Below are 26,233 nucleotides of genomic sequence, written 5' to 3'. Positions count from 1 at the left end.
TTATGCCACGATCCACGGTGGTTTTTGCAGTTCACAGTTCACAGCACAGCTTTTTAAGTGTTTAATGCCACTTTTTCACAATTATCACCGATTGGAGTAAATAAAACTTGATTTAAACTCACAAGATAGCAATAATAACTTTGAAAATGGACGCTATAAACACTTTTCGGAATTTCTTTAATGAGAGCGGTTTAGATTTTGAAAGATTATTATGATTTTTGAAGATTCTGACTTTGACAAGAGAAAATTATTTCTGTTTTTGTTTGGCCGTTGTTCTTAGCGACCGCTATAGCAGCGCCAGATTGCGTATAACGGTCGCGACCCAAAATAATTTCGCGACCTAAAACTTTTACGGGCTTTCCAATCTAAACTTGTTGCATTTATCTATGGTACAAACTGGGTAAAACATGACATACAAATATAGAAAAATCGCATTTTCCGACAGAAGGAAAAGCAGTGTTGCCAGTTCCACTGAATTTTCTATAAAATGAAGTGTCTATTCTAATGTTGTCGAGACAAACATAAAGAGCTTGAGTTGAGGAAAAATGCAATTTTGGTAAAATAAGAGAAAACATTTTCTAACATACGAATAAAAACAAAGAATCAAACCAAACAAGACCAACACAATCTAAACCAAAACCCACCAAAATAAAACCAAACAAAACCAACCAAACCGTGTGTTTTCATTGCTAGAGCTATAGCTAAGCAATTCTCTATACAGCTGGCTGCTGGCGATTTAACCAATATGTTAAACTAAAGTAAGTAAAAAATTAAATAAAAACATTTTAAAACCTATGACGTCATTTTTCCCTTTGAAAAAATGGACGCATGAAATTCAGGACAATTTATTAGCTGATTTGGCAACTATACATCAATTCACAATGTTTGTCAAAATTCAACCTTCACTACTGTCAGCATATATCCTTCAATGTAACCTGCCAATGATTTCTGAATAAAACAGTTCTTCATAGTTTTTTTGAAGAAATTTTACATTAAAAGCTTGATTAAGGGATTGTAAAATGGTTGTGTTATGAGTATATTTAATCAGAATATTGTTTTTACCCCGCCCAGCACCCCTACTCGCTCTCCGGTCCCGTAAGTTTGTTTGGTTGAAAAAATACTTAAAGAAACACAATTTCTCTTCTCCCCCAGCATATTTGCAATCTCTAAGGACAATAGAATGTGAGTATATAAAAATGTTCTTATATAATCCAAAAATAGCCGAAAACCGTATATGCAACAATTACCGTATGACCAAACCTTTAGCGTTGAAGAAGCCACTCTTTACACCACATATGGCGGTTAGGGAGTTTATTTATTTAGATTAGGTTAATTTTTTTTAACTTTCGTTTGAAGCACAGCAGTACACGCCACTGCTGCCAATGCTAACTCAACCACTTCCTTGGACATCTGTATTCAGTGCTAGTGCACGTTTTTGAACGCGCGTACATAAACGCGTACAAAAACGTCCGTCTGTAGGGGCCTTAACGGTCTGGTTTGCCTGATTTTTCAACGGAATACAGCCTAAATAAAATAAACTGACTTGGTTTTACATGAGATCTCAACTTTTTTTAGTGGAAGAATTGTGTTGCGAGACTTGATATTTTTTACATTCTATGTTTTTAATGGGATATACTACAAAGAGATAAAAACTAAAAATTCTTCGAAATTTAAAACTGTATTCAAAACATTTTTATCGACCAAAAAATTCTAGCAAATAAAAAAGTTTCCAAACATTATTCATCGCCAAAAAGTTAGTTACAAGGGCGGGTGTACCCTGCTTTATACCATTAATTTTTATTACTAAACAAAAATTAATATTAATTCAATATGAAATTCCAAACAAATTTCGAAACTTTTTCGTCAACACGAAACTTTTTTTAAATTTATTGTGAAGTATAAAAAGCCTCGCTGTTGGATAATTTCAAAGTTTACGTTTATTTAATTAAAATCAGTTTTCAAAGTTTTATTACGCGTATACCACCACAGCTAGGGACTTCAGCACGAACTGGCAAGATGTCAAAGTCAACTTAACTCGATTAAGCGCGCTAAATATAAAATAATTGGAGCTGGAACATCGCAGAAACGTTTTTTTTTGTCAAAACCTTGGAAAATGGGGATTTGATTGTTTAGTTCATTCTCACGTCAAGATATCTCACGTAGAAATGGTGTAATATAATAGTATAAGTTGTGTATTTTAAATAACTGCTGTATTTAGTACTGCTATTTCAGAAAAATAGTTATTTATATATCAAGGGAATTAAAAGGGTGTTGATTACCGAGGGCAAAGTTGATTACCGAGGGCAAAAAAGGGCAAAGAGGGATAATAGGTTGTTAACGCATTATAATACCTGTGGTACATACAGGGTGTTCCTTAATGACATATGCTAATATTTAAGGGCGTGATTCTTGGACTAAAAGAAAAACCTCATATGAATTTATGTCCTAAACATATTAATTTCTGAGATACAGGATGGTAAAATTTTCTAAAAAAAACTTCTTTTTGATGTTATTATAGATATCCTTATGAAACTTGACACACGTACTTCTTCTTCTTTATGTACCGTCTCCATATCGGAGGTTGGCTATCATCATTGCTATTTTGACCTTGGAAGCTGCGGCCCTAAATAGGTCAGATGACGTGACATTAAACCATTTTCGCAGGTTTCTGAGCCAGGATATTTTTCTCCTTCCAACAGATCTTTTTCCTGCAATGTTTCCCTGAATTATGAGTTGCAAAATCTCATACCTGGGACCTCTCATGATAGGGCCGAGATATTGCAATTTTCTTTTTTTTACTTCCTTGAGTATCTCTACGCCGTTCCCCATTCTTCTCCACGTTGGTTACATGTTCTGTCCATGGTATTCTCAATAACCTACGGTATGTCCACATCTCGAAGGCCTCCAGTTTCCGCTCGCAAAGCTCGTTGAGGGTCCAAGCTTCCATACCATACAAAAGGACTGGAAATACATAACATTTGAGCATACGAGTTCTCAGATCTAGGCTCAAACCGCGGCTACAGAGCAGCTTCTTAATCTTCACAAAGGATGCACGGGCCTTTTCAATGCGAATCTTTATTTCTGAACAATAATCCACGGTGCAGTCGACACTTGTACCCAGGTAGTCATACCTCTCTACTCTTTCGAGCTCCTCGCCTTCCGCGTAAAGATGTTCATTGGGCACTCCAGTTTTAGTGGCAATCATGTATTTGGTCTTCTTAACATTGAGTGTCAGACCATATTCTCGACTAGTTGTGATGACGTTATTTAACATATTCTGAAGGTCTTGCATGTTTTCAGCGAGAAGGACTGTATCGTCCGCGTAGCGCAAATTGTTCAGTGGTATGCCGTTAACTAGTATTCCACCAGCATCATTTTCGAGGGCTTTGTTAAAGATTTCCTCTGAGTAGACATTGAAAAGGAGTGATGAAAGAACACATCCCTGTCTAACTCCTCGTTTGATATTCACTGCTCTCGTCAGTTCAGATTGGACGAAACAGGACAGAAATTAAGAAATAAAACAATTTTTTTTGTATATCTAAATTAGTATTTTGATGCATGAAAAACGTGTGTCAAATATACAATCAGAGATATTTTGAAAAAAAAAAAATAGAAAATTTTACCACCCTGTTTCTGAAAAGTTTAGAGGTTTAGGAGATATATTCATATGATTTTTTTTTCTTAGAATCCAAGAATTGAGGAACACCCTGTAGAAATTTTAGTCCAAGAAAATAGACATTGAAATACGAAGTTTTGGTAATAATTGAATTTTTGATATATTCGAAAAAAATACTTTATTTAATTTTTCCAGCAACTGTTAAAATTGCCTTATATCTATCAAAAATAGTAGATAAAATAGTTCTTTAACCGCAAGGGTAGATTAAATGATACATTAACAGCGAGGATAGGTTAAAAATGTTATTTCTTCTCTCACGTTTTTTAATAGCTTCCATTTTTGAACATTTGTGTATTCCTTTTCATAAGTTATTCGGGATTTAAATGGAAGTAGTTTGGATATGGCGTTTGTCTTCTCAGCCTGAATATATGTTGGTAATTTACTTTTCAGTGCTGTGCTGTCCATTTATACTAAAATATATTTGCCATATAATTAACTTTTGCCTAAGAAATTCTGTATTTCCCGCGAGTTGGAAAGTTGCTCAGGTTATTCCTCACCCTAAGGTCATAAACCCTTCGTCCTATGCCGACCTTCGACCGGTTAGTATATTGCCTGTGTTATCAAAAATATTAGAAAATGTAATTAAAATTCAATTGGTCAATCACATTGAAAACAATAATATACTGCCAGATACACAGTCCGGATTTCGGGTAGGACATAGCTGTACTACCGCTTTATTAAATGTTACAGATCATATATTTAGATCAATAAACGAAGACAAATTTACTTTACTTGTATTACTAGATTATAGTAAAGCTTTTGATGCTCTGAATCACAAAGCATTAACTAAGATTCTAGAACATATTGAGTTAACTAGTTCAGCTGTGGATTTTTTTAGATAGTACCTCAATAACAGAAAACAATTTGTTAAACTGGAAAATCAGTCATCCTCATGCCGCACTCTAACTCGAGGAGTGCCACAAGGGTCAATTTTGGGTCTTATATTATATAACATTTATACAGCAATTTTTCCTAAATTTCTAACTTATTGTAAGTCACAAATGTATGCCGATGATTTTCAACTATTTTACTCCTTCCCGAAACACTTAGTTAAAGAAAGTTGTGACAAAATTAACTATGATCTTAAGAATATTTATGGAATTTCTCAGGATCATTCATTGACCTTAAACCCCAATAAATGTGTGGCCATGCTTTTTGGTTCATCAAAATATAGGAAGGATATCACTAATATGGTCGACATTAAAATTAACAATGTAACAATACCAGTTAAATCAGAGGCAAAAAATCTTGGCTTGATATTAGATAACAATCTCAGATTTCAGTCACATGTAACGGGTAGCATTAGGAAGGCAATAACTAATCTTAAAATCTTAAACAACTCAAAAGATATATTAGACCAAAAAAGCAAACTACTGTTGTGTAATACTCTAGTTTTATCAAAGTTTAATTATTGCAATGTAGTTTATGGACCTTGCCTTACCGCTTTTGATTCGGGACGGATACAATAAATCCAAAAATATAGTTTACGTTTTACTTACGGAATTAAAAGACAACAACCCGTTTCGTATAAGCTAAAAGAAGTAGGATGGCTTGATATGAAAACAAGGTGTTTTATGCATTCCTCCTTATTATTTTATAAATTAATATATTCTAAGCATCCTAAATACCTCTACCAGAAAATATCTTTTAGAGAAGATGTGCACAACCTAAACTTAAGATTTAAAGGTAATCTCACTTCTCCTACCTATAGACTGGCAATTTTCAAGCGTTCCTTCTCATATAATATAGTCAAGATATTTAACTCATTACCTCGTACGATAACATCTGCAACGTCACTATATGTGTTCAGAAGATTATTAAAAGAGCATCTCTCACAAATAAACTAGCCCTTATTATGGATATATCTTGTTTAACTGTTTAATTAGATATTGGTAGGATTGATAGCAAATTCTATTGTTGGATTAAGTATAATTATATTACTAGAAATATTAAGCAATGTTATTACATTAATGTCGAAAAAAAATATAATTTTTGTTTAGCAGATTTTGGTAATGCTAGAAAATAATTTAATAACTATTTTGATTTAGATTTTTAGTGATAAGGCGTGTGTATATGTATATATGTATATATTTTTTGTTGTTTTTTTGGGTTGAGTGTAAAAACAGTCTGGTTAGATTTAATAGCAAGACTGCACTTTCGCCCTTTCATAATGTATCTCCATATAGTTATGAATAAAGCTTATTATTATTATTTCGTTTTGAGCTATTTCGGGCTCCAATTCAATCAGCAATCGACAGGAAAAAGAATTAAAAAATATTGACTTAAAACTGACAACTAAAGAGACAGCCATGAGACAGCTTTATTTTTTATTTATTTGTCAAATTACATATAAACCAACGCCAACCCAGCACAATATTTTTTCTACTCTGATGATAATTTCTCTCTCGCGATTTCATCGCTCGTGATTTAATCTTTTCGGTCGACGATAAAACACTATTTTATCGTCTTGTATAAAAAATAACTATTATTTCATCCCTTCTCGGGGATAAATTTAAAAAAAAAATCACAATTCGTTTTTAGATCTTTTAAAGTAAATTATGTCAAAAATTCAAGTTTTTACTAAAGCTTCGTATTTGAAGACCTATTTTCTTGATCTATTACTTCTTACAGAATTTAGGATATTTTGTCCTATTTTAAAACGATTAATATTCAAGTATATTTGTATGAACGCTGCTGGTAGGAACTTTGTTTGTTGCCAGGTTACTATTGGCCTTACTCCATGGACCGCGCGCCACTGGTTAAGTTAAGTAATAATGATCAGATCAAGTGCCATAGAAAAAAAATATTGTTTCTTAATAAATACATAAACATATGAAAAATCATATAAGCTTGCTTATAGAAATAGAAAACTATAAGCGATACCAATTAAACTTCCAGTTACGTAATCGAGTGCGCGATTTTTAAATTCATTGTTACGTAATTCGGCGCCGGGCTGACTAACTGGAATTTAAATTTTCGCTGCGGATTCAGGTGGTAGCTCTGCTGAAAAAAATGCCAAGTTGCCACATTAATTTATTTATTTCCTAACATTGTCATGTGTTTTGACACTTTAGTTTTGTATTGCGAGTTTTTGGTTTAAATGAATGGTGTTGTGATATTTTAAGATTAAAAAAATTTACTAGCAGACCTTGCAGTCGAACATTGTTCTTTTTAGAACCTCTTTTAATGCGAAATCGTACAAGACAGCTTAATAGTCGTTACAAAAAGGTCATCGTAACCTTATTAGAATATTTTGAACCGAAAACGGTAGTACCGGTCCTTAAGTGCTGTTAAGGAGGTGAGTTTTGTTAATGTAAATAATAACTGTTTATTTATTTAAAATTAATTTATTTTTGTTTCCTAAAATATATTGATTAAAAGAAAATATGTAAACTTGGGCAACGCTGTGCCGATTAAGCTTAATCACGTGACTAGAAGTTTATTTAGTATGATCGTCATATACAGGGTATCCCAGAAATAAGAGCAAGTATTTTAAGAGGTGGTAGATTTCGATAAAAGAAACATATTTTCTCTTTATCGTTTTTCAAATAAGTCCAAAATAACGGAGTTATTTTACTTTGAAAATTTAAAAAAATGATTTTTTGCTAAAATTTTGAGACCCACTGGATCTTTTCTGGGTTTTCTTTCTTGTAAATTTACTCTACTACCTATGTTGCCATATTATCAAGAAATTATGTTTTTTAACTAAAAACTAAAAAAAAATTCCAAAATTTTTTTCAAAAAATACCGAGTTTTCGCGAAAAAAACTCATAGGCGTGTTTCTGAGGTCGAACTACACTACCAGTTAAAATACTTGCACTTAATTCTAGGACACCCTGTATATATGTATACGTTTTAATGAAAATGTGTATTATTATATATAATGTAGTACACTAATGTTTGTATACTTTTAGGAGTATATTCCTTCTCTCAAAACAACATAAACTTTTTATAATTTGTATATTTTAATATTCAAATATTGTTTAGACCTTTTTTTGCAATAATTTCTTTCTTCATAAATATAAATGTTATTTTAGTTATATACCGGCTGTATCAAGTTAAGAAAATATCTCCCAATGGCATGTTTGTCTATACATAATAACTAATGTTTATTTTTTCCCTTAAGCTCTTCTAAATCCTTATTAAGGTAATGGAGGACGTAATGGAGGACGACATCGTAACAGTATTTGTATTCAGTCTGAAAAGAGATAATAAAATGTATTATTAGTGCACTGTATTAAAGTGAAAAACAATATTACGAAATACAAACCCCAAATCATAGACACAATGATAACAATACACAACATATACAACTTACAATTCCATACATACTTGGTGTTTCGGAAAAAAATAAGAAGGATAGGAAAACAATATAACATACGAACATCTTTCAAAACACAAAATACACTTAGATCCATTTTATCACATACTAAACCAATGAATACAGAACAACAAACAAAAAATGTAATATACTAAATACCATGTGAATGCGATAAATTTTACATTGGTGAAACATCTGGACCCTTAAATGTTAGCATTAAAGAACATAAAGATTATTTTTTAAGAAAGGGACATTTTCACAAATCTAAGATTTGTCAGCATTCAAGGGACACAGGGCACAGAATAAATTTTAATAACGCCAAAATTATAATGAAAGAAGCGATAGCCTCTAAGAGAAAGATAAAAGAGGCTTTTTTAATTCAATCTAATAAAAATTAATGTATTGCTCATGCATCTGTAGATGTTAGTAATGTATGGCAATCGCTTCTTTGATTTTAAAGAAATAACATAAATAAACATAACATACGTAAAATTTAAAAATAATCGTACAGAAAGTTTGGGGCTTTTTGGTTTTACCTTATTAAGTAATTGTTATCAGGTAGTAATTGTTAATTTTGAAGTTTAACTTGATATAATGTCATTTTAACAGAACGTCAACGGTTTTTGGAGACGTATCTGTTTTAAAAAAAGTAAAGTGTTCTCGAATAGTATCGAATAGTAAATATTTTAAATCGTTTTTTTCTTTATTTTTTGTATTTTTTTTGCTTCCGACGACGGAAAGAGATAAACTTTCCGAAACGGTAAGCATCTTTTTGTTCGTTAGGCAAATTTGTATATCTGTAAATCTAACTTCTGACAACTAGTTTCCGTTTGGATTAACGCAGAAGTGTTTACAAAAAAGAAATATTTTATTTTGTAGATTTTCTTGCAATGGCGAAATACCCATATAGGATATTTTGGAGAGTGTAAAACAATATTACAGCATTACAAAAAATTTTAACACAATATATCCTAGGGCAATAATAGAAGCCCTAGCGAAACAAAGTAATGACAGGCCCTATACAGGGTCGCTGATATGTATCGGAACGGTCGATTAATTATTAATTTACCTAATAATTATTAGGTGAAATATAAGAGGTACCGCAAAAACTTCCACCGATAACTTCAATCTCAATCGTGGAAGCTGAACATGGCTGGACACAACTAAGAGATGCGATTTACAAAACCAACGAAGCAATACTGGGAAAATCCAACAAAAAGAAACAACCAGACTGGTTTAACGAAAATCAAGAGCACATCAAGCCGTCACTGCAAATCCACACAATCCAAGACTAGCAGACAACTTTAAGGCAGCCAACAACACGCTCCGAAGAAACCTGCGCCAACTAAAGAATAACTGGTGGTCGCAAAAAGCTAGTCAGATTCAGGAGTATGCCACGCATCACGACTATCGTAAATTCTTCGAGGCTGTAAAAGAAGTATACGGTAATTATAGTATATTAATTATACGGTAAAATTAAGAAGGCAAGATGCCCAATCATGACACAAAATGGCGAACTTCTAAAAGAGGAAGAGCAAATCAGAAATCGCTGGAAAGAGCATTACAGTCATATTCTTAACCATGAAAACAACCCCAATATGGAAGCACTCAACATAATACCTCAGTATAACAGCCTCGATGTATTAGACATTCGAATAACAGAACAGGAAATAAAGGACTCCATAAAACAGCTTAAAAACAACAAATCAGCTGGCTGTGACGCGATTCCTGCGGAAATCTATAAGTGTGCAAGTAAAGAACTTATTGGTCATCTTAAGGCTCTCTTTGATGTCATATGGGAAAGCGGAGAGGTACCTCAGGACTTTTGCAACGCGAATATAGTGAATATAGTGAACAAAGGAAGTGCATCAGACTGCGAAAACTACCGAGAAATTTCACTACTGGCTATCGGAGGAAAAATTCTTGCTAAAATTATGTCAAACCGCCTGCACCCACATATAGAAAAAATTCTCCCAGAATCGCAAACGGGTTTTCGCACCAACCGCGGTACCGTCGATTCCATATTCTCCATCCGGCAACTACAGGAAAAAGTAAAAGAGCAGCAGTTTAAAGTTTACGTTGCATTCATCGATCTAGCAAAAGCCTTCAACTCTGTGAACAGAGATGCACTTTGGGCAATTATGAAAAAGTTCGGAGTACCCATCAAATTTCTTACAGTGTGTAAAAGCCTCCATAACAACAACAAATCAAGAGTGTCATATCATGGATCATCTGAGCGATCCCTTCCTAACAAACACAGGCGTTAGGCAGGGATGTGTCTTGTCGCCTCTCCTATTCAATATGTTCATGGCAGCGCTTTATATTATAGTGGACAGCAAACTGCAGGAGAGAGGTTTGGGCATTCGATACAGATACGACGGCGATCTGTTCAACATAAAAAGGCTCAGGGCAAAAACACGTACAAAATTCATCACAGAACTTCAATATGCTGATGACTGTGCTCTAGTTGCAAATACGTTACAGCAATTGCAAGAAATGTTGAACACATATACATGGGCATACGAGGCCTTGGGACTTAAGCTGAACATCGATAAAACTAAAATCATGTGCACTCCCCCGGATGATCACAACAATGCTATAAAAATCGGAGATGAGCTGTTGGAATATGTAGCCGAATTCAATTACCTCGGCAGTTTGATTTCGGAAAAGGCCAATATCGACTCTGAAATTCAGCATAGGATTAGCAGCGCCTAAAGAGCATTCTGGAAATTAAAAGACAGGGTTTTCTACAATGACTTGAGCACAAAAACGAAACTTGCGATAATAATTCTCACCCTGTTATATGGAAGCGAAACCTGGATGCCGTACCGCCGACACATGAACGCATTAAACAAGTTACAACAGAGACATCTTAGACAACTCTTAAGAATAAAATGGTTCCATCATGTCTCAAACGTATCGGTCCTTGAAAAAGCTAACTGCGAGAGTATTGAAGTCATTATTACAAAGTCCCGCTTAAGATGGGCTGGTCACGTATGCAGAACGCAAGAAAACCGAATACCAAAATCTCTGCTTTATGGTGAGCTTGTAGACGGTAAGAGGAGTCCGGGTGGACAACTCAAAAGGTTCAAGGATATTTTCCACGAAAACTTAAAGGGAATTAACAAGCAGAATGAGTGGGAAGAGGCAGCTCACAATAGACCACAATGGAGAAGAATTGTAAAGTCAGTTAACAGCGACAACCAAAAAGTAAAGAGGCAACAAAGCAATGAGATTTTTGAATGTCCGGAGTGCGGAAGAGAGATAACATCACGTACCGGGCTTTTCAGTCACAGAAAAGCTCATGAAAGAAAACGCCTTGCCTAACCATCTTCTGATGCGTGTCAAATACTCGTCAGCGAGTAATGGCGGTATGTATGTATGTAAATACAAAAATTATAGGGTTTCTAAATATCTATTAGCGGACAATAAATTTAAGTATACAGGGTCGGTCATACATTCGTGGCACATCAAAGTTTTATTTCTTTAAATGGAACCCCCTGTATATTACTGCATATTTCAATTCTCCCTTCAATTCTAAGCAACAATCGAAATACACACAATGTACCTCAAACCAACCGTTTCCGAGTTATTGACTTTTGAAATTATCACTTAAACAATTATTCGATTTAATTAATTTCGATGTGTTCGGTTTAATTTAACAATGCCGTTCTGCGGAAACTGTGATACTTAAAAATATTTGACATTCGTTTTCAAGTTAGCATTTATAGATGTAAAAAATGAGATTATATCAAGTCTGAAAATTGCAAAATTTTTGTTTAACATTTCAAAATCAAAACTTCATAATTCACAAAGTAAAATACAGTCTCCTTAAAATTAGATCATCAAACGCTACTCCATACTAAGACACAATCTTATAAAATATCAAATAAATTTATTATCAACTCTACTTACTATATTTTCTATTAGTTGAGGCCTATGTCTTCTTACAGTTCTAACAGCTTGAAAAATATCCACTTCACCATGCTGTATCACTTGTTCTATGCACGCGTTTGCTGCACAGTATATTCCACACCTACTTCTACCATCCCTGTATATATATAAATAAACAATTATTATATAAGAGCTTCTTGCCTTGAACTGCTAATATAGAAATTAATTCCACGCTGTGTTCGACATAATGTGGATCAGATCAACCTGCTCTCACTACCGGTTTCGGGGCCCTACCCCATCATCAGGCGAGATTGGGTCGTTGGAATTAATTTCTATATTAGCAGTTCAAGGCAAGAAACTCTTATATAATTTTATTATATACCTAAAAACTGCAAGAAATTTATTTTCCATTATATAATTTAGTCTAGCCGAAAAAAGCCTTTATTTACTAACGATAGTTTTGCCTCAGTGGTACGAAAGTACTACCATTGCGCAAAGTATTTGTATACTCATTGCACAAAGTATTTGCATACTCTGCGCTGTGCTCGACATTTTGTGGAAACGCCCAAGCTCACCTGATGATGGGGTAGGGCCCCGAAACCGGTAGTGAGAGCAGGTTGATCTGATCCACATTATGTCGAACACAGCGTGGAATTAATTTCTATACTAGCAGTTCAAGGCAAGAAACTCTTATATATAATTTTATTATATACCTAAAAACTGCAAGAAATTTATTTTCCATTAAACAATTATTTTGCGTTAAAACAACTTAAATGGTACCTATACAAGGGCAAAAAGGTTGTAGGTTGTAGATAAAACGTTGTACATGGCACGTGCGTTTAAACATGATTATTTCCCTCATCGTGAAATGGACCAATCAGCTAATCTAATTTTTCGAATAAATTTTGTTTAGATAAGTGATTAAATCCCAAGACCAGTTTAACCGCGATTATTTTTTCGGCTTCCTTTTGGGTTTTCTTTTTGCTCTGCCGCTGTAGTGAAAATGAATTGTTTGTATGCAAGCAGTCACTGCAAATCCACACAATCCAAGGCTGGTAGATAACTTTAAAGCAGCCAACAACACGCTGCGAAGAAATCTGCACCAATTAAAGGATGATTGGTTGTCACACAAGGCTAATCAGATTCAGGAGTACGCCACGTATCACGATTATTGTAAATTCTTCGAGGCTGTAAAAGAAGTATACGGTCCAACTAAGAAGGTAAGCTGCCCAATCATGGCACAAAATGGCAAACTTCTAAAAGAGGAAGAGCAAATTAGAAACCGCTGGAAAGAGCATTACAGCCATATTCTTAACCAGGAAAACAACCCCAATATGGAAGCACTAAACACAATACCTCAGTATAACAGCCTCGATGTATTAGATACCCCAATAACAGAACAGGAAATAATTGCATCCATAAAATAGCTTAAAAACAACAAATCAGCTGGTTGTGACAAGATCCCGGCGGAAATTTATAAGTGTGCAAGTAAAGAACTTATTGGTCACCTTAAGACTCTCTTCGATGTCATATGGGAAAGCGGAGAGGTACTTCAGGACTTTTGCAATGCGAATATAGTGAATATATTTAAGAACAAAGGAAGTGCATCAGACTGCGGAAATTACCGGTGAATTTCACTGTTGGCTATTGGAGGAAAAATTCTTGCAAAAATCATGTCAAATCGCCTGCACCCACATATAGAAAAAATCCTCCCAGAATCGCAAACGCGTTTTTGCACCAACCGTGGCACTGTCGATTCCATATTTTCCATCCGCCAACTACAGGAAAAAGTAAAAGAGCAGCAGTCTAAACTTTATGTTGCATTCATCGATCTAACAAAAGCCTTCGACTCTGTGAACAGAGATGCACTTTGGGCAATTATAAAAAAGTTCGGAGTAGCCAACAAATTTCTTACAGTGTGTAAAAGCCTTCATAACAACAACCAGTCAAGAGTGTCACATCATGGATCACTGAGCGATTCTTTTTTCGCGAAAAAAAAACATAATCGTATTTCAGCGGTCGAAATATAATACCCCTAAAATATTTGCACTTATTTTTATTTAAGACTCACCCTGTATTTCTGCTTCAAAAATCGAATGCCTTATTTAAAATTAAATATGCAGAGGCAATTTCCTGAGCTCTACACGAAATATTTTGTTGTCTATCAAATAGAATTCCAAAGAAAAATAGGAAGCTTTATCTCAAGTCAGCGAGCAAATCCTTTTTTAGTAAAAAAACATGCTTCTTTTTAGAATGTCAACGCGAAAGAGGGAAAACAGAAGAAAATACAAAAGAAGGAAATATATTTGTTCTTTTTTTTTCGTATAAAAGTAAGTAGGTAAAATATGAAAATTTTTCATAAAATATTCTTTGGAGACTTTCTTTGTGGTTATTTTGGAAAAATATACAGGGTGGCGCACCTCATTCGCCTCGGTTGATTATACGAAAACGGAACGATGTAGAAAGAAAATATTTTATGGGTATATGTGGGGAGACAATATGCACAATTTAAAATTATTTTAAAATATACAGGGTGTTTCATAACTAAGATCCATACCAAAGTTATATTTTTTCTTATGGAACATCCGGTATTTTATTTCATTTTTGGATTCTTGGGCCCAAAAAAAGGCATTTATTATAAGGGTTAAATATGTTTAAAATCTTTAGTTTTTGAGATATTTAAAGATATATAAATTTGCATGGTACAATAGAATCGACTATTAACACCCTGTACATTACTTTTCAGAATTAATTCTTATGCTGAGTTTAAAGGTAGAGAAATAAACTTTACTGAAAAATGGTATTGGTTCCTTAAATTTATGCAGGGCTATCAAAAGTTGCTGATCTATTTTAAGGATATATTTTATATAAAAACTTCGTTATTTCAAATGCAACACCCTGTATTTTTTTAAATAAATCGAAGCAGACTCAAATGCTCTTTCAAACTATATTAGGGTTTCCTATACCTATCTAGCTGATATTTTGAATCAAAAACGATTTTTAAATAAAATTGGTTTAAAAAAAAGATGGCTGGTGTCGCCATGGCAATTTTTTAGTGACAGTTAGTAACTATTTTCAAAGTCGACATTAGTTTATGGACATTATTATTTATAATTTATAACAGTTTACTTAAATTTACCTACAATAGTTTAATAAGTAAGTATTCATTATTTTATCAAGAAAAATAAAGCAGTATCTGCTGGCGGAACGAATAGATATGTTACTAGTGATATTATTTGGTATTATGCTCAAAGATATCCAAATAGGAATCTTCCTGATAAGCGTTTCTTTGAAAAACTTCTTGTCCTATTTCGCAGAGTTGGTAGTGTGGTTTATAAAAAACCTATTAGGCAGAAACCTGTCGTTGGAAGTGAATAAAATTAATTTGCCGTTATTGGCTATTTTATAGAAAATGCATATATCTAAGTCATCGTAAAATAATTCAAAGAACTACTTGTTCGTTTTTCTTGATAGAATAATAAACACATATTTAATAAATATTATTTATTAAACTATTGTAGGTCAATTAAATAAAAGTCAACTGGTATAAATTTAAATAAGTCCATAAACTAATTTCCATTTTGAAAATAGCTACTAACTGTCACTAGAATATCTTGATTACAATTTTATTGAAAAATCACCTTTTATTCAAAATCTGAGCCAGATAGGTATAGGAAACCGTAATATAGTTTGAAAGAGCATTTAAATCGGCTTCCATTTATTTAAAAAAATACATAGTGTTGCATTTGAAATAACGAAGTTTTTATGTAAAATAAATATTTAAAATAGACCAGCAATTTTTATACCCCTGTATACATTTAAGGAAGGAATATCATTTTTCTGTAAAGTTTATTTCTCTACCTTTAAACTCAGCACAAGAACTAATTCTGAAAAGTAATGTACAGGGTGTTAATAATCTATTCTATTGTAGCAAGCAAATTTAAATATCTTTAAATATCTCAAAAACCAAAGATTTTAAACATATTTAACCCTTATAATAAAAACCTTTTTTTGAATCCGAAAATGGAATAAAATACCGGGTGTTCCATAAGAAAAAATATAACTTTGGTATGGATCTTAGTTTTGAAACACCTTGTACATTTAAAAATAATTTTAAATTGTGCACATTACCTCCCCACATATACCCATAAAATATTTTGTTTCTACATCTTTCCGTTTTCGTATAATCAACCGAGGCGAATGAGGCGCGCCACCCTGTATATAAAGAGAAAGAACTATAAAAAAAATATTAACATATTTTTAATAGACCCTGAACCTCATTACAATGCAAATGTATTAAAAAAAATAATATATAGGGTGTCCCGCTTAAAATAACATAAGTTTGAGTAATATTTCTAAAATTCATAAACGAAAAATAATTCAAAACGAAGTAATTCATAAATGAAAAACCCTATAAAACACACAAAAATAGAACACCTTGTGCGTTAAGTTTAACAACCAATTTTAAAACATTTTTAATTTTATGTCAAAGAAGATATTTACAGACATACCTATATTTTAAAACCAATTTTCAGCCACGAATATTTTAGGAAAATTCTAAAATTATTTGTTTCATCCCAAAAAAAATCATTTTTTTCCTAGATCATATATACTTCGTGGATAAGTAAATCACTATGGAAACTGTCGCAAACATATCAACGACTTCCATTTATCTTCTTTTTTTTTGTTGCACATGCGGTGCTTCTACTCTGTCTATCCTTGTCGAGGGCCTATCGTCCACGCGCCAAATTTGAACATTAATTTTAAAAATTTAATTTGTAAAATGCATATATTTGAACGATGGTAGCGAGTAGGTACTCATTTATGATCCCGATAGGTGACAGATCTACTTCAGGGATGCGCCCCTGCCTACGTGAGCCTTGGTTTATCTCCAAATTCCATACAGGGGAAACCATTGTCCTATCCTCAGTTCCTGTCCAAACCTAAAAAATTTCCCTGTTTATATCAAATCCAATCTTTCAAGACGTTTGGCCAACGTGGAAGATTATGGCTAAAAACCCCAAAGACATGGCGAATTCTAAAACAGAAAAGGAAAGTGTACCCCAGGTGGGTAGAGCGAATGTCAACTCCCACACCTTGAAAAAGGTCTGCCTCGAGGATTCTGGGGGAGGCAAAAATTCGCTTGCACCAACAACAAAAATAACGAGAAGCTGCCAAAGACCACACTCACTATATATTGCAACATACAATGCCAGAACACTGTCATCGGACGAAAAACTTATAGAACTGGAGGAAGAACTTAAGAATATAAAATGGGACATACTGGGTATAAGTGAAGCCCGCAGAATAGGAGAGGGACAGGTTATTTTGAAGTCCGGAAATACATTATGCTACTCAGGTGAAGAAACTGCCATAAGAGGCGTTGGAATCCTAGTCCACAAAAAATACAAAGATATGATTGTAGATGTCAAAAACATAAGCCCACGAGTCATATGTTTAATAATCAAATTAAATAAAAAATACTCTGTAAAGGTTATTCAGGCATATGCACCAACTACCGAAAGTACAGATGACGAATTGGAGAACTTTTACGAAGATGTATCCACTGCTCTACAAAATGGAAAAACACACTATACAATGTTAATTGGAGATTTTAATGCCAAAGTTGGTAGCAAACAAGATGAAGCGGAAACTTCAGTCAGCTATCATGGATTGGGAAGCCGAAACGAAAGAGGTGATACACTGATAGATTTCGCACACCACAACAAATTATATATAATGAACACCTTCTTCAAGAAAAGAAACAGCAAAAAGTGGACATGGACCAGTCCAGATAGCAAAACCAAAAACGCAATAGATTTCATAATCAGCAATAGAAAAGATATAATCAAAGACGTAAGTGTATTAAACAGATTTTCGATAGGAAGCGATCACCGCATTGTAAAAGCCGAGATAAAAATAAATATAAAGAAGGAAAGAACTAACAAGAAAAACCACAAGAAATGGGTAGCCCCTGAAAATAAAGATTCTTATAAGGAATGTATAGCCTCAAATCTAAATTATGAAAATACTACTACGATAGACGAAATATACGAAAACATCAAAGGGGCCACTCAAACGGCTATCGAAAAATGTTGTCCCAAAAAAGTAAAAGAACAAAAACTGAATCAAAGAACAAAACTTTTAATGAAACAGAGAAGAGATATGGAGGACAAGAGTACACAAGAACAGAGAACTTTAAACAGAGAGATATCCAAAGAAATCAGAAAGCATAGGAGGCAACAGAATACGGAAAAAATTAGGAAAGTCATAGAGAAGAATCAAAGTTTGAAGATATTGAGAAATAGTACAATGGGAAGAAAAGAAATACAAAAGATCAAGGATATGCACGGCAACATAGTAACACACAAACAGGAAATCCTACACTCTATTAAACTTTTCTATCAAGAACTTTACACATCAAAACAGCAGGGGATCAGAACCGACATCCGAAAGGTAATAAATCAGGGGTCGGAAGAAATTCCAGAAATAACCGAGGAAGAAATTATCAGTGCCCTTAGAGATATGAAAAACAATAGAGCTGCCGGCGACGATGGACTGGTAATAGAGTCAATCCAAGAAGGAGGACCAGAAATCATCAAAGCTTTAAATGTCCTATTTAATAAATGCATTGAAGAAGAAATAACCCCATCACAGTGGAACAACGCAACCATCATTATTGTACACAAGAAAGGTGACGTTACAGACCTTAAAAACTATAGGCCCATCAGCCTTCTTAGCCACGTATACAAATTATTTACTAAAATACTCACCAAGCGTTTGACAAATAAAATAGACTTTTTTCTTTCGAGCGAACAAGCAGGTTTCCGATCAGGTTACGGAACAAATGACCATCTTCTAACAGTCAAGGTCCTTATCGAGAAATGCATTGAGTATAATAGACCACTAATGCTTGTCTTCGTGGATTTCGAGAAGGCCTTCGATTCGGTAGACCAGCGGAAGCTTCTAGAGACACTAAGTGAGAGTCGCATCGATCATCGATACTCCTCAATCATAAGACATATATATGATAATGCCACGGCAAACGTCAGAATATCGACAAATCAATGCACAGATAAATTCAATATCGATCGAGGGGTAAGACAAGGCGACACACTGTCCCCTAAACTATTCGTTGCTGTGCTAGAAAGTATGCTAAAAATGATAAACTGGGATTCAACAGGAATTAACATCGATGGCAAATTGATAAATCATCTCTGTTTTGCAGATGACATTATTTTAATAACAGACAACATACAGGAGGCACAGAATATGCTGGATATGCTGAATGATGCTTCGGAAAAAGTCGGTTTGAAAATTAACTTGTCAAAGACACAATACATGACAAACCTAGTACTAAGTGGAAATTTAAACATTAATAACATACCTTTGGAACAAGTGCATATATATAAATACTTAGGGCATGAGATCGGTATTAGAAGGGATAATCAGACCCACGAAATTCTACGAAGAATAGGTTTGTCGTGGGCGGCATTTGGCAAACTAAGGCATATACTGAGATCTGATATTCCCATATGTTTAAGAAGAAAGATCTTTAACCAGTGTGTCTTGCCTGTCCTCACGTATGGAGCCGAAACGCTTACTTTGACAAAAAAGAACATACATAGAATACAGGTCATGCAACAGAAAATGGAAAGGTCTATGTTGGGAGTTACACTCAGAGATAAAATACCCAATCATACAATACGAAAAACAAGAGTAAGAGATGCGGTGATATCTGTCTTACATCTTAAATGGAATTGGGCAGGACATGTGGCTAGGATGACAGATGGACGGTGGACAAAGAGACTTGTGGAATGGAGACCGAGACACGAGGCCTATAGAAGCAGAGGACGACCTCCTAGTCGATGGACAGATGACATTAAGAGGGTGGGTGGAAACTGGATTCAAGTGGCACAAAATAGAAGGAAATGGCTAGAGTTAAGGGAGGCTTTTGTTCAGCAGTGGACGGTATAAGCTAAATGATGATGATGATGATGATATATTTGAACAGTGAATTGAATGTTTACTGTCACAAAAATTATATAAAAAAATATATAATGAAAAATTTTTATAAAAAAAAATAAAGAAAGTATGTAGTTTAATATAAATAGACAGTTAAAGCACGGCCAAAGACATAGACGTAAACGTATCGTTTGACATGTACGCTTGCGCAGTGAGAAATTCACTTGCGTTTACGGATATGTGATACGTATCTTTACGTGCCTTTACGTACGTGCAAAACGCAAACGTATCGAGCCGAAGGAGTTTCGATTTTCATCCGAATGATGCCGAACGTACAAATTCACAAACAACTCGTTTCCACAACTGGCTAGTAATTAAGTTATTTCATAAATTTTGGGGCCAGTTAACAGAACTGGGCCTATTTTACTACAATAAATTAGTATGAAAATGTTAAGCATCATAATAAATTCATTTTGGAATCTATTTCATTAAATGCTAGTTCTTAGCCAAAATCCATATGAGGATTCTAAAAGATGGAATCTAATAAATAATCATAAAACTGTGTCTGTTTTACAATATTTTTATTACTAAAAGCATTTTAAGTTGTAAGGACTACTTTCTGTAATAAAATAATTTCCATTTATAATTTTCTTCATTTTTCGAACTTTTATAAATTTATTGTGGAATCAATGGAATAATATATATCCATTTTCAGTTTTAAAATTAAATAAATTGTTTTACAAAATAATTTAGAATTACAAATGTACCATTTGCGTTACGTACGTCAAAATACTTGCTTTAACTCTTGTTTACACGACAACACAACGGCAGACGTAACGTAGGTTTCTGCGATACGTGTCGAGAGATGCGTATATGTATTGTGCCTTGCTTTAACTGTCCAATAAAAGAACAACTGAATACTTTACTTGCCTATGAAAAGATAGTTCTGGAACTTTTATATTAGAACTTCCACACACCAAACACTTTCTAGTCATTTTTACGAGGTATACGAAAAGAAGTCCAACGAAAAAAATAGAAATATAATTATTCCACAAACTTAAAATTAATTTATCACTGAACACACTTGCATCCTTGGCTATATAAAAGCGGTCGATAAAAGGGTAATTAATACAATTTTTAAAATAAAAAAAAAACGCAAAAAACAAGCATCTTTACACAATGGAAATAATATTATGACACAGCGGCGTGCGGTGACAATTATAGGCGGGGAAGCGAATCGGTAAAAAGCCCTATTTCGAGCCATTACTTTTACATTTTCTTGATAGGAACCGTTGGCCTACCAAAGTTAATAATGTCACTTATTTCTTGGATGTTCCGACTAGAAAATCCCTTTTTTAATAACACACATACAACACGAACACAGTCTAAATTATTGTCCACACTAGCAGAAGCAGAAGATTGTCCTTCTTGACCCTCCATTACAAACGAAACAGTAAATACTAAGTTAAATCCGAAAAAAATACAATATTACCTATAAAATCGCAAGCGAATCCGTCCCGATAAATTAAAAGTCGTGGAAGGCGGCCGAAAGATCGCTGCCGTGGCTAGCAACTGTGCGCGATTTTCCGGCTTAAATTTGTCGTTTGTGTTAGAGGTCAATAACACCTGCATGAAGGAGGGAAGGCGGCGATTTCCAGGCGCGCATCCATGCAGTAAAAGGCTAATTAAATTTACTACGTTTATGTAAGGTTTCAAATAAATAATTTTAACAAATTAAATTAATCTTTTGTTATAAAATAATAGTATTATTAACGTTTAACTATTTATTTTTTTATCCTTAAAATGTTTAGGGAAGCGGTGCTTTCCCCGCTTCATTATGTATATATACTTCACTGTTATGACATAATTATGAAAATATGATGACAATGAAAAGTTGGTTTCCATAACAATGTAAAATTTGTACTTTCTAAACCGTATAAAATTGTGATTATTTTGGAAATACGTGCAACTTTTAATGTGCATGGCGCAAAGTAAAAAAAAAGTCCTCGGAAAAAACAAACCTATTGAACGTTTCATAAGAAATGGCGTGATGTTGGAGACATATTTTTTAATGCTAAACTTATGGCTTTGATTTATCCACGTAAGTATATATGATCTAGGGTTTTTTTAATAATTTTGTCTTAAATCCACCTCAAAAAAAATAAATTTCATAACTAATCGTAACTTACGGGGATACGATACACACGGGTCCATAATCTGTACGCTGTCTCCATCTTTCTACCATATTCATCAACTCCACCAGAGAATTGGTTGACGTAGGTACCTTATGACCCATTGGCCAACACATCAGCTGAAACAGTTGGACTGTCTTTGGAGGGGCCTTAACACCAGCCATGAGTTCAGTCAATGACACAATCTATAAAATTGATTAAAATATTTTTAAAATTTTGAGTTTTTGAGGGTTATTCTGTTGAAATAAATACCTTTTTGTTTATCCTAAAGACCCAGGTCTTGATGTTTGAGTAGTGATTGTGGGAGATGTGATCTATGGTAAAGACAGGACCGTATTTTTTGGGTGTGCGACCTTCTGGCCAAAAGGAAGGAAATTGTTGCTGAAAATAAAAAAATAATATAAATAAAGTAACTAACAAATGAAACTAAGTGTTTGATTGAACTAGTTTATCTTTACAAGTTGTAATTTAAGTAAGTGTTTTGTATAAACGCATAAACAATAGTAGTTATTTTTTGTACAAGACGATAATGCAATTTTATCGTCATGTATAAAACAATATTTTTTTCCATAGCGAGTTACGTTTTAAAAAATATTCTAAAATTATTTCAAGGAATTTATTACGAGTAGAAAAATATTGTGCTAGGTTGACGTTGGTTTCTATGTAATTTGACAAATAAATAAAGCTGTCTGTTTAATTGTCAGTTTTGAGTCAATATTTTTTAATTATCTTTCGTGCCGATTGCTGATTGAATTGGAGCCAGAAATGGCTCAAATCGAAATAAGTAAATTACCAACAGATATTCAGGCTGAGGCGACAAACGCCATATCCAAACTACTTCTATTTAAATCCCGAATAACTTGAAAGGGAATACAAAAATTTTCAAAAATGGAAGCAATTAAAAAACGTGCGAGAAGAAATAAAGTTTTTAACCTATCCTCGCTGTTAAAGTATCATTTAATCTACCCTTGCGGTTAAAGTACCATTTTCTCTACTATTTTTATAGATATAAGGCAATTTTAACAGTTGCTATGGAAAAAAGCATTTTATTTCATCTTTGTCCAATGTCTTCAAGCCAAACCAATACTGGCTTATTAAAAATTATTAATTTTTAAGGATTTCTCAAATATTTGGGCAATTTTTGGACAAAACTATTATCTAGAGATTCATATAAATTTTGACAGATATTATAATAGAGGTATAAGAGAACAAATCCTTTCCTGCAATTTCTAAAAATAATGATATCTTATACTTACCGAATTATGTGGAGGAACGCATAACACTACCACTGCAGAACACTCGTAATCGTACACTAGAGACCAGAATTCTCCCAGTGTCGATTTTAAGGGCCATTCAGTGACGATATATTCCCGTGGCTTAGTGTAGCCCTACACAGAAAAGATATTAATTCTTATTAGAGTAATTAAAACAAAGATGTGTTTTATTCGGCACTTACATCTACGAAGACGGCGTTTATGTAATCAGTAAAACTATTACCCTGGAATGAAGTGAGATAAGGCCTAAAGTTATCGGCTGAAACAAAGAATAATTAAGTGTAGTAACAAACAATTTCTGTAGGGAACATTAAAAGACATTGCAGTAGAATATAAAATATAAAAAGATGTCTATATACCGGATGTTGCATCGTCGGAGGGGACATTGTAATAAATCCCATGTAAATTTTAATGGGGTAAATTATTGACTTCCCTAATTATTTTAGAGAATAATTCTATTTAGGTTTGTTGGAGAGCACTAAAACCCACATTCAAACCAATAACTTTAGATATTTTTGATTAGCTCGTTTACGAGTTATCGCCGATTTCTTTTTAAATATTTCTCCTTTCTTATGGCCCTGTATTTACTTATGAGCACCAGTCAAGGTAAAAGATAACTGTCAAATGAAGTTGTTATTTCAGAAATTTACCTATTTAGTGCTTTATTATTATTGAAAACTTATTCCTACATCGGAAATCTTAAAGATGTATTTATAAATACAAATTAATATGAATTAAAGTAATATAAAGTAATCAATTACAAGGTTAATTATAGTATTCTTACAATATTCAATAACTTATTAATTTAGGTATATCCATCGACTGCTAGACAATAACCCAGACGATCATAAAATTCTCTTCTTACATTCGCTAGTTGGTAAACTGAAATTCTATTGCATTCGGCAGAAATAGCATTTTTTAACTCGTGTAGATTTGGATATTTTTTATCCTTGTATATCCTGTTTTTTAAATGGCCCCAGAGAAAGAAATCATTTGGCGAAATATCAGGAGACGTTGCTGGCTAATTTACTATATGATTTAGGCCAATAACGTTTCCGTTAAAACTGTTGTCTAAATATTCCCGAACAGCCAGGGTACTATGTGCCGGGCAGCAATCCATTTGGTACCAAACTTCCTGATTTTTCCTAGCGGCATCATGTAAAGCAGGTAAAATATGATTTTCGAGTAGTTCCAAATAATATTCTGCATTTAAATTTCGCGTAAGAAATAATGGCCCGATAATATTGTGTCCGAATATCCCTGCCCAAACATTTACTTTCTGTGGATATTGCGTCCTTGTTTCGACAAACCTGTGTTGGTTTTCTTTGATCCAATATCGATAATTTTGAACATTATTTAAGGTAAACGGGCATTCGTCAGTGAAACATATGTTTTTTAAAATGACTTAATCACCATTAAATCTTGGTGCGATTCGAACCTCCTGAGTCTCAACATTTCTAAAACTAAAGCTTTGTCGTATAAAAACTCGTTGCAGCCTTTTGTACTTAACAACACCACCATTGACGTCGTAAAATCTGTAAAATTCTTAGGGCTTGTTGTGGACAATTCTCTGAAATGGGACATAAATATCGAAGCTTTGTCGAAAAAATTGAGCTCTGCCTGTTTTGCATTAAGGTCTGTTTCTAAGGAGCTTAACTTGTCAGTGTTAGATGGCTAGAACTGTTTATTATGCACTTTTTGAGTCGCACCTCAGGTATGCCCTTCCATTCTGGGGTACGTGTTGTGCGACTCAATTTGACCGTATTTTCAAGCTCCAGAAGAGAACTGTTCGATATTCACTGGAACTAAACAGCTTAACTCATTGCCGGGGCTTTTTTAAAGAATTAAAAATATTGATTCTCCCTTCCTTATTTATATTTGAATCCATTTGCCTAATACGTAAACATGTATCAGCTTCTCAAGAAAGGCCATCTCACACTTATCCACTCAGGAACGCGGAGCAAGATCTTTATCTACCGACCCCACTCTCAGAGATAGTTAAAAGTTCAATATTATACAACTCGAAAAAAATGCACAATCACGTGCCATTTGAAATCAAATCCATAACATCATTTTTTTTTCATATCGCAAAGCATTGAACTCTTATTTACTAGACAAGGCTTTCTACGCCGTAAATGAATTATATTTTGAAAATCGAATTTGATCTTGTAAACACTGGTCTAATGTTTGCTATTGCTATATTTACTAATGACATCGAAATAGATTTATTTAGAGGTCATTGATATTTACTATAAACTAACTAAATATTTTTGAATATTATTTTTATTTTTTTGTTCTTTGACATTGTAAACATTTATAAATGTTTATTTTAACAATAAGACTGACAATATTATTTGTATAATGTTTTGTATTATCTTTTGTTTGTTTGTTTGTGTACCTTGTTTTTTTACTTTGTTTGTTAGTTTACCTTTGTCTACAAATTGAAAATTGAAATTTTTTGACAATAAAGGCATTTATTTATTTATTTATAAAAATTGCCTATCCGTGTTTGCTCTTTCCATCATATCAAAACAAAACGCCTGCCGCCGTATTTCGTCCCCATCTCGTAGATCTTGGTGCTTTTCATATTTGAACAAAAAATAAATTAGTGCATTAGGGAGAGTGGTAACCCTTTCGAACATGTAGAGCATTAGAAACTAGTTTATAGAAGTTGATTTATTTATAATAACTACAATTAATATTAATGTTATTAGATCGTACACTGAGATTCCAAATTAACTATAAAATAGTTAAAAATAATATCTTTAAATTCCTGACCTGAATATTATTTACTTGAATCTTTGAACTGGCTCGATTTTCCTTATTCAGTGTTAATTAGCGCTGATCAATATTGTTGCTATGAATATAATCAGATTAAATAATTTAAAAAAACAGAGTCGCACTTGAAATT

The 26,233-nt window shown here is 33.5% G+C and overlaps 1 protein-coding gene across 2 annotated transcripts in view; it reads right to left on the bottom strand.

Annotated features, from left to right (window-relative positions):
• Positions 1-7,462: 7,462 nt before the first annotated feature.
• The window catches only part of LOC115876500 (receptor-type tyrosine-protein phosphatase kappa), a 113,299-nt gene continuing 94,528 nt past the window's right edge, over positions 7,463-26,233 (bottom strand). The window contains exons 12-17 of one of the 2 annotated variants that reach the window (XM_030892301.1): positions 23,505-23,581; positions 23,305-23,436; positions 22,301-22,429; positions 22,046-22,233; positions 11,913-12,048; positions 7,463-7,874 (exon numbers count right to left, since the gene is read on the bottom strand). In XM_030892301.1, the coding sequence (XP_030748161.1) occupies positions 7,779-7,874; positions 11,913-12,048; positions 22,046-22,233; positions 22,301-22,429; positions 23,305-23,436; positions 23,505-23,581 (758 nt within the window). In that variant the 3' untranslated portion in view covers positions 7,463-7,778. The remainder of the gene's footprint in view (positions 7,875-11,912; positions 12,049-22,045; positions 22,234-22,300; positions 22,430-23,304; positions 23,437-23,504; positions 23,582-26,233) is intronic. The other variant, XM_030892302.1, reaches the window with a different exon arrangement.

The sequence above is a fragment of the Sitophilus oryzae genome, unplaced genomic scaffold (assembly GCF_002938485.1).
Source record: "Sitophilus oryzae breed Bouriz unplaced genomic scaffold, Soryzae_2.0 scaffold_1436_pilon_pilon, whole genome shotgun sequence".
Lineage (NCBI taxonomy): Eukaryota > Metazoa > Arthropoda > Insecta > Coleoptera > Curculionidae > Sitophilus > Sitophilus oryzae.
The sequence above is the reverse complement of the archived record's forward strand: the minus strand, read 5'-3'. Positions and strand labels throughout refer to the sequence as shown.